At 43.4% G+C, this 12,505-nt stretch overlaps 1 protein-coding gene across 1 annotated transcript in view; it reads right to left on the bottom strand.

The window, feature by feature from the left end:
- LOC131572768 (sodium-coupled neutral amino acid symporter 1) overlaps nucleotides 1-12,505 on the bottom strand; it is a 36,073-nt gene that overhangs the window by 23,240 nt on the left and 328 nt on the right. The window contains exon 2 of the mRNA XM_058826094.1: nucleotides 3,822-4,034. Coding sequence (XP_058682077.1) covers nucleotides 3,822-3,940 — 119 coding nt within the window. The 5' untranslated portion in view covers nucleotides 3,941-4,034. The remainder of the gene's footprint in view (nucleotides 1-3,821; nucleotides 4,035-12,505) is intronic.

Here is a 12,505-nt window from a genome sequence, read left to right as displayed (position 1 = left end):
ACAAATTAAGTGAAATGCCTGTTTATGCTGGTCTCTCCCAGCCCTCCCAAGGATCAGAGGCCTCTGTGAGAGGTGCTGTGGCAATGCACTGTGGGACTGTTTGTGCCATCAAAGCTTTGAGACTCCCTGACAAGCATGAAATCCATTTGCACTGTTTGTTGTCTTCATTTCAAATGCTTTACCCACCACTGAAAGACATAACCCATTCTTATATATTTCTGCTTTCCTGTTGTGTTTCCTGTGTCACAGCTGAGTATGAACAGACTATACAAAACTTTTCAGATATATTAATGAAATATCCTGGCCAAGATATAATGAGCTCATCCTTGTGATGCATGAAGCATGAAAGAATATCTTAATCTAACTTAAACTGGTTTGATTTAGTGCAAAGTAGAAACTTAGCCTTATTGATAAAGTGTTTTAAAAAGGATGATGTTGAACTATGGTTTCCAAATGTAATTTATTTAAGGACTTCAGTGAGAAATGTTTGATTAAGGTGATACCCCCAAGCTAACCACTTTGGCTAAGCAGAGTTAGCCAAAAACCATGTAGCCATCTCAGATACGTTTAAGCATAATTAAATTAAAATGTTATTTTACAATGCCTTAAACATTTATTAGGGAAAGCTAGTTTTGCCAAGATGACAGAAATTTATCCTTAGGCAGCTTCTTAAACTGCATGCTAACTTGAGCAGTGGCAAAGATTTCCAGGGCAGGCATGAACAAGAAATGCAGAGGAAAGCTTGATCTGACTTACACTATGAAACCTGAACCAGATCTTAGCATAGCTACTAACAACCTTGTTAACTGAACAAGGGGGACTGATAACTCACTGTAAACCAAGACAGGCATTCAGATATCAGTTTCCTGAGAGCACTGTCATATAGTTAAGGACTAAGTTATCTAAATACTGATTTACAACTATGCACAGAGATGGCAAAGTTTTATAGCCAGGAGACATAGTCGAAAGTCACAAAATTCATGTCTGGGTTTCATGCAAATCTCTGAATTGACATTTTCAGAAGACATTCCCATTCAACATCTGCATACAAAGAAAAACCCCTCTTAATACAGCCTCTTCAAGTCAACATACCCTCCCTACATATAACTATATATTTAGGCCCAGAAAAGGCTGGAAAGTCAAAGGAACATATAGGATTCTCTTCCAAGATCAAGAAATATTTGGAGTTTACAGCCAGTTTTGGAATCAGCTTGTGCCTGGTATACCGTCTCCAAAAGACCCTTGAAAAATTGCTCTACATTGAGCTTGAGAAAACTACATGCTGAGAGAAAAAAACATTTAAAATTAAATATAGGGTGCTAAATCAAACAGGTTGAAACAACAAAAAAGTGAGTTGAAAATTACAGATCTAATCTAAAGCTCAAGTGAAATCAACAGAAAAAGTCCCACTGATTTTGATGGACTTGGGCACTTTACAAGGCCTCACATCACGTGCCAGGCAGCACAAAACATGTTTCCTATGCCTGTCAACCTCTTACTCCATGGAAAAAAGGTGTTTGCCAAACTAGTTACAAAAAGGGACTAACCACATCCTTTCAGGATGCGTTTGGCACGGGTGCAGAGCAGGATGTGCCCGCCTGCTGGTCACACGTGACAGCACGGAGGTGCCTGCACAGAGCAGTGGCTGTGGGTGCCTCAGTGAGAGCCTGAGCCCCAGGCCATGCTGACAGGCTGCACTGGTAGCTGTGCTCAGGGAGAGCTGCCTTGGTTTGGACATGGAGGGAAACATGAACAAACTGGGATATACGGGGCAGAATAGTCATGCATGGGATGCAATGAGTGCCTGGGCAGAGGGCTAAGAGAACCATAAAGGCTATATCCTATAGCCAAATGACAGATCCTCCTTCTGCAGGGGAAGCAAGTTCTCCAGAAAGGAACAGAAACTTGTGGAATATGTTAATCTGCCCTAAGAGCTAGACCACTAATCAGAAATTCTGCCTCTGAGTTTCTGACCCTCTTTCTTCACTCCGCTTTTTGTCTTCCTTTCGCAGGCAGTCTGGATCCAACCCAGATCTTGCCACACTTATTGTGCCCTAACTCCAGAAAGCACATTGTGACCACAGAGGACCAGGCACATCCAGCACACTCCTTCCCCACCCTCCATAAACATTCACTGACAATGAAGCACCAGCAGGGTTTTTCCCCATAACAGTTACTGATGGCATCAGCCAAAGTGCTGGTGAAGCACAGCCAGCCCAGTATAGCCACTCCTTGTCTCGAGGATATAAATCCTCAACAGCCTCCAGGGAGTGAATTTACCACTGTCAGCCCCTAAGCTCCTCTCCTTACAACATGAACCAGCAGGAAAGCAAGCATGTTCATACTGGAGCTGTTTTATTTTGGCAAAGTTGGAGGCTTTTTTGTATTTCTCTTGCCTTTTTTTTTTTTTTTTTTTTTTTTTTTAACAGAAGTGGTTTGTGTTTCGTTTTGGCACTTTCCATCAAAGCAGTTGCATCAGAAAATTCCTGACCAGCTCTAATCTTCATCAGCGCAGCTGCGCTGCGGTCACAGCACCACCCGCCCTGCTGCTGAGGGCCCCAGGACTTCCCTGGGGCTGGCGCTGGGGACAGGCTGGCACTTTGCTGTCCCCGCCCGCAGCCCGGGCCCCCGCTCTGTCCCACGGCACGGCCGGCTGCTTCTGCTACGTGAATCGTGGGGACAATGCTGGCTGCTTATTCCCACACCTGGCACCAAGATCCTCGTCCACCCACGCAGTTGCGAGTCCCACAACCGACTCTAACCTCACCTGGGAAAAAACAGCTCTGAATTTTGTTTTAACACTAGAAAGTGAGTTTCTCATGTAGCTGGAGACGATGCTGCCAACAGGAAGAAAAGGCAAGAGAAGAAGATTTTAAAAATCGTAAAATAGGCGGTGGCAGCCCCGCAGAAGGGAGCAGAATGATGTGCTGGGACACGCTTCCCGGCAGGGCCGGATCCCCACGCAGGCACTGACTGGCCCTGTGCTCCACCTTGGTTTGCAATATTTGAACAGGAAGTTTGATCAAAACAGAGCTTCCTATTTTACAGCTCACAAAATCCAAACAGGGTCTGTCAGCAGGTCTTTGCTATAAACTGGATGGCTCAGCACCTGTTGGAGGCTGGCAGGAAGGGCTGGAGAATGGCTCTCTAGTGGAAAAGGCAGCTCTTCAGAAATGACTGTAAGCTTATAGAAAAAATCAACAGCCTAATAATTGTATTGATAATAATTGTAACTAATACTTTTCACCAATATTGATGCATTTTTTACACTTGAGCTGAGTTAGGCGTAAGACTCAGTTTTACCATCTTCTTGCCACTTCTGCCTCAAGGGAGCAAACCGCTGCCCAGTTTATCTTGCCAAATTACAAATACAGATTGGAACTATGTTTGCTGCCAACCACAGCAGCTGTAACTCCCCAGAAGCTTGGATACATGGAGGTGGCCAGACAAGTTAAAACTGTCGAATCAGAGACCAAAGGTCAGCTAACAGACCTCTCCAAAATTATGCCATCGTATTGTTATTACTTCTTCGCTGTGTGTAAGCAGACATCTAAAAATTTTGGTTTTTTGCTGCATTATATATTTGTGAATTTTATTAGACTAATTTGAAAGATTCAAAATGATGAATAAATTGCTACTCTGTTTGCTTTATCTGCTATTGCAGCCTATGCCCAACAGATGTTACGTATGAAATTCAAATTACATCTTCAAATGGAGCATGACTTGGTAATGAATTATTCAAGACATATATTGAAAATTAGAATGCTGTTTTTAAACAGTGTGTTTCTTAGCAGAGGCAACGTCAGTGGAAAAATACTCACCTATTTATCTGGCCATTTTCCACCTCTGTGAAATCATTTGAGTCATTGCTGATGTTATCATCTTCAGGGACAGTCATATTCTGCAATTCGGTCAGTTCTAATCCAGCTTTGAAAGGCATGCTGGGTGAGGAACTGTGCCTATCCAAGTGGTTCTTCAAATCCTAATGTTTGGTTGATATCTCGTGGGTAAACTGCAGCCACAGTGTCAGCAACCTAAATGAAACAAACAAAAAAAAAAAATCCAAGATGTATACCACCACCGGCAGGCAATATCACCAGGAGAAACCAGTGAAACCTGTGCAGGAGGGCTATCCATACCAAATGATTTCGTACTGTTAGCTGGACCTCAGGTTATGGCCTAAATACAGTGTGGAACAGTAGTAACCTCATATGTTGTAATGAGTTCAACCTCACTAACCTTATAAATTTACCCTGTCCTGCAATCAATTGCTGAAGATGGTATTTTATTTATTTTTTTTTTAAGTTGTGAGCAAACCAAGCCTGATGGTTTCAGGAAAAAAAAATTAACCTCCTACAAATTAAGGAATAAAAATTATTTGCTTGTCCAAGTCTCAATTCAATATCTGGTGTTTGTCCTCTGTATGTTCTCCATTCTTACTTAAAAAAATAAAATACACTTCCATGCTAATGCTAAGTGGGATAGAAAGAGGGATAGAGTTATCCCAATACTCTGTTCTACTAAAACATGTATTCCAACCTGGTAAAGATTTCTGAGAAAGCAGAGGTGCTTTGTTCAAGTTTTTGGATGGTTAAACTTGTTATGAACAAGGAGAGAAGCAGAAAAAACCTAAATCCCTCAGCTCATGTATCACAGAAAGGAAGAGCAACGCATACCTTGTGTCAAGCAGTTATAATCTAGAGATCAGGTGATCTCTCCTCTTTTATGTATTCCATAAAAGCAAAGGCAAATCAGAGAAGTCTGCTACAGAGACATACTTCCTCATCAGCAATGCAAATCAACCGAAAGACCAGTATTTTCTGGAGTCCAACCACTCTCGGCTGAGCTACAACTCCAGCGTGGTAGTCAGGCAACAGTGTGTTACTCACAAACAAGCTCTTGCACCACAACTCTCTGAATTCTCATTTTGTGAATGAATTTCCTGCAGTACTGCCAAACAACTACTCAGCCTGGGGTACATGGTGAACCCTCAGACACCAGATTAATTTGGGGATATTTTTAAATTCTCAGGGTTACCTCAAAGCCATCAAACTGCTTGCATGCAAAGAGGCATGAGCATCCTCAGGCTCTTGCAGGGAGAGACAGGAGGATGTAATTCACTTGTTCAGTTATAACATCTGCCTGTTTCAAATGAAGTTTACAGAAGTCAGTACTTCTGTTTTATACCACATCCCCACCATGCAGAAGACAGCTTTACAAATGAGCAGTTTTTTCCCTGTAAATACTTTCTCAGAAACGCCATTTTAAAGTTTACACGTGCTCTTAACAATTCCTCAAGAGGCCACCCTGTCCAAACCTCAGGTGTCAATTTTAAAGGCTAGCCTCGAGGCTAACAGCAGGGCAGGATCCCTTCTCTTCAACTGAAGGAGCAGCTAAGCATGTGATTATGGTGGCAAACACGGCCTGGTGCAAGGGTAGAGTTCGGGGCATGCCAGCTGGGTACTTTTCAACTCCTCTGCAAGAGATTTCCACTACAGATACCAGGAAAAAACTGCTCAGGTATTAAAATGTTGGCACAATAAAATATTAAAAAAAAAAATTATTTAGGCTGCTGATAAATAAATGCAGACTGGCAAGCAGAGGGTGGTTTTAGCATTCTGGAACCGTCTTCCTGGAGGCTGCAGGGAGAAAATAGTCTACCTATTTTGAAAGAGAGGCACAATCTTTTTATAAAAGGATAAAGCCACAGGAGACAGCGACTGCTGAGGTGTCAAGGACCAAGCCCTAAAGTCCCCAAGGACTAAATTCTGAAGTTTCTTGGGACCACGAGTTCCTAAAATAAACAATTTCTTAAGAGACCTGGCAACCTCTGTACCAGGATCTGTGTCCCCCAGCATTTTAAAGCCTGTGTAAAGGTTCATTCTGAGATTCAAGCAGAGAAGCTTTTCCTTTGGGCACTGTTTTGTACCATGATGCCCAGGAGGATTTGCAGAACTGCTTTGACATTGCCTGTGCTTGATAAATTCCCCATTAAGTGTTTCAAAAGCTGAAGGCGCTGAAATTAGCAGCGGTGTGAGGTAAGCAGCACACTGGAGAGCCGGCTGCACAGCTCACTGATGTGTGGCTCCAGCTTTGCCCTCTGCCCCTGTCACTGAAACACTACAGGACCAGACTGGCAGGAACACAGTTCCCTGCTTCATCCCCAAGGAATCTTTGCAGCACAAAAGTGACAAGCGTCACTTGCTTCTACAGAAAACTAATTGAAGACTTTTCACACGGGCATGTAGTGATAGAACAAGGGTGAATGGCTTTAAACTGAAAGGGGACATGTTTAGGTTAGATGTTAGGAAGAAATTATTTACTGTGAGAGTGGTGGGGTACTGGAACAGGTTGTCCAGAGAAGTAGTGGATGCCCCATCTCTGGAACTGTTCATAGTCAGATTGGATAGGGTGCTTTCTACAACCTGGTGTAGAGGAAGATGCTCTTGCCCACAGCAGAGGGGTTGGAACGAAATGATCTTGAAGGTCTTTTCCAACCCAAACCCTTCTATTACTCTATAAGGCAGAGCAGAATCTTAGAGCAAGCTGAAGCACCACCAATCGTTTCAGCAGATTCCATGTTTCAGTGACAAGTTGCTCCTGCAGTATCATGAGAGTAGGCACATCTCTGAATATGCATCAGGTTCTTGCTAGGGTAAGTGGTTTACTAAAAAAACACCAAAACAGAAGCCTGAAACAAGGAAACAAACAAAAAAAAAATATTGAATGAAATAATGCATAGCACTTCTAAGTATGAGAAAACCTGATCTCAGTGTCAAAACATGGGGTGGTTGAGGAGAGAGTGGTGGGGCTGGGAACTGAAGTTTTCATTGTCACGGCATGAACTCATAACAGATCTTTGCCAAAGTAAAAACAACATGTCCTCTGCACCTCCACCTATAAACTTAAGATGATAGTAGTGACAATAACACTCAGTTTGTGAAGTGCTTGAAGACTCAGAGACAAAGGGTGATAAAAGTGTGATACCTGGAATAAAACACTATGCAAATCACAAAATTTTTGCAATGATAACTTTATCTTAGAGATAGACAGAGAAAATCCTTTGTCACTGCTAATTACTCTGGGCATTCTCTACAGTCAATGGAGTACAGGTGGTCAAATGAATTTCATCCCCAAATCACCCACTCTAAACTTCAAGTTCACCCACTCTAAACTTCAAATTCACCCACTCTAAACTTCAAATTCACCCATGTGACAAATCACAGAGCCTAAATAAAATCTAAAATCCCAAAGGTTATGGTTCATGTCAGCTAGCTTAATTCCCTACAAGTCAGGTGTCCACTCCAGGCCTGTCACTTGGCCTCTACAGCGGAGCCTGGTGCTGCAGGAGGACAACTCCCCTGACCCATGGGAAGGGTCTGCAGCCACACTGGGCTGTTCCCTGCAATTGCAATAGCTTTGCTACCAAAAGGAGATTCAACGCTGGGATAGCTGAGCTAAGCAGGCTGCCACCTCAGGTGTACGTGCCACTAGTGCTGTGAGCAACAAACCCAAAATTGCTTCTATACTAATAGAATATACTAATATGCTAACTATAATAATTAGTTATATTAAACTAATAAAAATTCACCATATGTTGATACTGAGCTATATTGGAAGCACCAGGGTAATATTTGTATTTTTACAGCCTTTTCATTCAAGAAATGTCTTTAAAGAAATGCAAATAAAAATACTATTTTGGCAAGAGTTCTTAGGCTGAGCTTTATTCCCAATTCACATTGAAAGACAGTCAATAATCACATGAATAGTGACTGCAGAAATCCCAATCACCTCGGTCACTGTGCCTACTACTCTGTCCAGCCTTAAACCTCTCAAAAGAAAAACTTCCAGAGACCTGCCATCAAACCTCTCTTTCCAAACACACACCTAGTAAATAATAAAGGACAAATCAGAATTTTGCTCTTCAAATTCTTCAACTCAGATGGGCAAACACTCCTTATTGAAGAAGGCACCTCCACAAGAGAAAACCAGCAAAGAGCTATGACTCTTCAAAATGAAACTCAAGGATCTGTGTTTTGTAGCTAACCTAGCTCTTCTGTTTAGTAGAAAAAGCATTGCTCTGGCCTAGCAGCTTAGCCTTCTCTTTAAAGATCCCATGATATGTCTTGTAAAAGCCATTAGAGATAATTTCTTTGTTGTGTGCTCTTTACAGAATATGGGAAAAGTTACAACTAGTCACAACTTGAGGAGGACTATGAGATGATACAAGAAGATAAAATGAGTTTATTATTTTCAAGGACATCGAGACTGTCACAAGCCATTAAAGCACATTCCAAGAGCAGTGGTCATTTTCTCTGTCAACCTGTGAAATATAAAAAAAAAATTCCCGTGCAACTCCAGGTTCCTAGACTGCTAAAATTCCACAAGAGCAGTAATGGGATCAAAAACTTTATATCTGAAAAAAAAAATAATGATAATACAGACAATCTATTTCTTCTGGTTCATGCATGAATCCTCTCTAGGCCATACATGGAAGAGGTATATATAATCTCAGAAAACAGTTTGTCGGAAGCTGTGTTTCTGCACAGAACCTCATCACTCCTGGTAGTAATCACGACGGCTTAGTTCACATGCCATTTTTTTTTCACATCCTGTAAATGACACAGCTCCAAAAGTGTCATCTTAAGGCACATGGCTGCTCAAAAGCTGACCCAGTATGTAAGTGGTCAAGCTGAACAAAATCTAGTCTATCTCTGGGTATGGTTTTTGCAATGTGCCCTTTCACTGGGCACTTCATTCACTGCGCGCTTCCCCCAGTCAAACGGTCTCGGAGTTGGTAAATATCCAGGACACACTAAGCACACTTAACTGTGGAACTCAAGATAATTTGCTCAAAAGACAAAATGTGAGTCAATTTCTTCTCAAAGGGAGTTTTGCCAAGAACTCCTCTTGGTTGGTTACAAGTCATCAGAACCCTGCACTTGAGTTTCACACAAGCTGTTTTCATTCTGCAAAGCCTGAGATGTGATACATCTTCCTTTGCTCATACACTTTTGAAAGTTCTTTCAAAGAAGAGCAATATGACCAGTAAGACAACGGATATAAATAATGGAACACAGAAACTGAAACTCTGTGTGTGGACTATTCACTTAAATGACAAAAAGCAAGAATAACCTTTATACGTAACAGTATCACACTGGGAGGCAGGGAAGCAACTATCTCCTTTTTGTTCTGCATTGGTGACACCTGACATGAGGGACATAAAGCTCCAGACTTACTCCTCATCTACAGGAAGGACAAAATGGAGAGATTAGAGAAGAGCCACTGAGATAACAAAGAGCTTGGAAATTAGACTGACTCACATCCACTGAGCAAACATCTGCAGTGCTCGAAATGTCATTGCCTCCAGCTCCTCAGCTCTGCCCCTCTGCATGCCGCAGGCTGCAGCCACAGGAGCAGTGGAAGGAAGCGGCTTCACCCTGGCCCCGGCAGTGTCCCAGTTGGGCCCAGGAGCCACAGAGAACCATCAAAGTGCTGGCACACTCCTGTCCTGCCATTGGCAGTGGCGCCAGGATGAGGGCAGTGCGGTGGCTGGGAGGCCTTCGAGCTGCCACAGCCATTTGCTTGGTGTCTGCAAGCCACCACCTCTCATCCCCAGGCTCCTCTCCCTCACAGCCCCCAGGGCAGGCAGGATGGAAACAGTTAAAAGATAAGATGGGGGGTGGGAAAACAAATGACAGAAGACTTGGGAAGGAAGCTCAGAAAAGGGTGCTATAAAACAGAAGTGATGAGAACAAATGTGGATTGTCAACCTTTCTCTTGGTAGTGCATGACCTCGTGCTACAACAGGAAAATGCTCCTCCTCTGCCCCATCACTCTCCACACTGCCCTTCCATGCTGCCATAAAGAAAGGGAAGACAGTCCCAAATTAAGTCTCGACAGGCTACTCAGCTGATCAAAGGCAGGCAACTAAGAAACCATAAAATCCCAGTCTGATTCACCAAGTGATTCATTACTTTAGGCAAAACACTTAAAGATGAGCCATAAAGGAAAATGGTTTTAAGTACATTTTTGTTTTGAGCCCTTCCCAGTCAATTTAGGAAAGGAATTTGGCAGAGGAATATAGTCACATTTTTTCCTCATTATATTTTTTTGTGAAATCCTCTCAACAGTCTTGGTTTTCCCAAGAGATCACCACCACAAATAAATGCACTCTTGTCTTCCACAGAAAGTGGAAATGCCGTATGAGTGGGGCTTTATGGGTCACTGCAACAAAACACGCTATCGAGATGTATTTCTAAGGGTTAAACAGCAGCTCTGAAATTCCCATTTAAATAAACTTTTGTACTACAGAAGGAAGGATCCTTTGTAATAGTACATGTGTAACTCACTTTTCTGCTTTGGTTTACAAGTAATTTCTCTGCCTCAGTTTTCTTGACTGTAAGAGATTCAAAACAGTATTTACCTGATAAGCATGGGCAAATGTTGTAAGAGTTAACTGCAAAACATGAAAAATCTGCCATTTTTCCCAAGAGCAGCTGCTGAAATTTCTTGGATTGGATTAAGGTCACAGCAGTAAGTATCCATCAGAAAGAAAATTGAATTCAGGCTTAAAATATTTAAATATTTCCACAACATCCACTTGCCTTCACAATACAAACTTTTAAGTGATGGTTATTATCATGTTACTTGCTATGCACATTCCAACAGAAATGAGCAAGATGCTAAAAGAGAGAGAAGAGCACAGGAGAAAGGAGAGTCCCATTTCTGCTCGGTCACCACTCTTACAATGCTAAGAACAAGCTCCCAGAACAGCAAACACAGACAAAATGTAGGACAGAGACCCAGGAGGAGCAGCCTGCAAGCAGGAAGGCCGAGAGAGTACTGCCTTCCCTTCCATCCTTTAAAACCCTTGTAAAAAGCAGGATTTGGGCACCAAGGACAATTGATCCTCCACGTTTTACAGCATTCTGCAGAAAGCTTCAACCTCAGGGGACAATCCTCTTCACAGGGGTATGTGCAGCTTGGTGCTCACTGCCAACAGCTGTCTCCCATCCTCACCCAGCCTGGGCAGCCCAGTTGGTCCGACTACGGCACAAACAGTCTCAAGCGACAAGACAGAGGATGCTGCTGCAGTGTGCTTCAGTGAAGTGCTCTCTCTATGGTGCCTCTTAGAATAAAAAAACTCCCGACCTTCCGAAAAGGCAAAGTCAAATAGGAGTCATTCAGTACGACAGCGAAGCAGATCCCATTTTAGTCAGTGAATTTCCACCGAGCTTCAGTAGAAGGCCTCTGCTTACCAGCAATATGGCAGTTTGGAGATTTCACGCAGGTTTTGCAAAGCGGATTTCAGCGCCATTTCAGAAGGGGCTCCTAGCCTGGAAAGGGCAGTTATTGATACCTATATCCTTCAGCAACAGATGGAATTCCCTTTTAGAGGCTTTTTAAACAAAGTTGGTCTTTTGGTAGCAAATGAAGTAAAATTTAGATGGAGGATGCTCTTTCTTTCTCCCCCTGTGGCTGTTTTTACTTCTGATCTATGAAGGTTAGACTCATAATGTAGGGAATCTTTGTTTTGTACTGGTTTTTTATTCCTGCAATATATTTTATCAACTAACACATATTTTTTTCTTACACTTTACTTTTAGAACAATGTCTGTTCTATGTTATTTGGCCTTTCAAGCACAAGTAAAAGCCAAACAAACCTGAAGGTGAACAAAACACGGCACAGGTTCCTATTTATAATTTGGATTAGAGGGTGGTAGAAATGCCCCACAGCAGTCTGGGACACTGAATAGCCTAAGGACATGAGGTGAGTTCAGCTGGTGGCATAAGGAAACTATAGTTTCTCCTTCTATAAAACCAGGGGTGCCAAATCCAGGGTCTATTTCAGTCCTTGCAATGTCACATAAACAAAGCACGTCTTCACACACCTCACCGTCTCCTCTCTCCCAAGAAAACACATCCTAGCTACAGGTTGCATTACCAACTCCGCAAAACAATGGAACGAGCCCCCTGCCACAAGAGCGAGCTGGACGCACACACACGTGAGCCAATGCAGCCCCGGGCATCCACTCGGGCCTCTTTTTGTTCTCGCCGTCGCTCACTGAAAGCGACCACCTCAGCTGTTACTATGTATTTACGGGCACCACGCACACGCCTGCGCGCCGTGGGCCCAGCCTGCATTTTCCGAATACCGTGAAACTTGCACTGACCCCATAGCAGTGCAGGGTTTCAGGCAAAGCCCGGAACGTTCCCCGGGCACGGCTGCACCGCGGCCGCGCACCCTGCGGGGGCTGCGGCACCCGCCACCCGCCCGTCATAAGGGGCAAACTCATTCATTATTGATATTTATTATATTTCTCTGCCAGCGGAAGCCCGTAGCCGCAGACTGCCAGGTTTTTGTATTATTTCTGCGGGTTCAGTTTGTTTGTTTGTGGGTTTTCTCCGTGGCCGCCTCAGCAGCATCGCCGCCCGCCTCCGGCGCGGCAGCCGCGGGAAGATGCCGCATGGCCGCCCCGTGTCCGCCGCCCCTCCGGGCTCC

This window comes from Poecile atricapillus, chromosome Z, assembly GCF_030490865.1.
Source record: "Poecile atricapillus isolate bPoeAtr1 chromosome Z, bPoeAtr1.hap1, whole genome shotgun sequence".
NCBI classification, from domain to species: domain Eukaryota; kingdom Metazoa; phylum Chordata; class Aves; order Passeriformes; family Paridae; genus Poecile; species Poecile atricapillus.
This window is presented reverse-complemented; position numbering and strand designations above follow the sequence as displayed.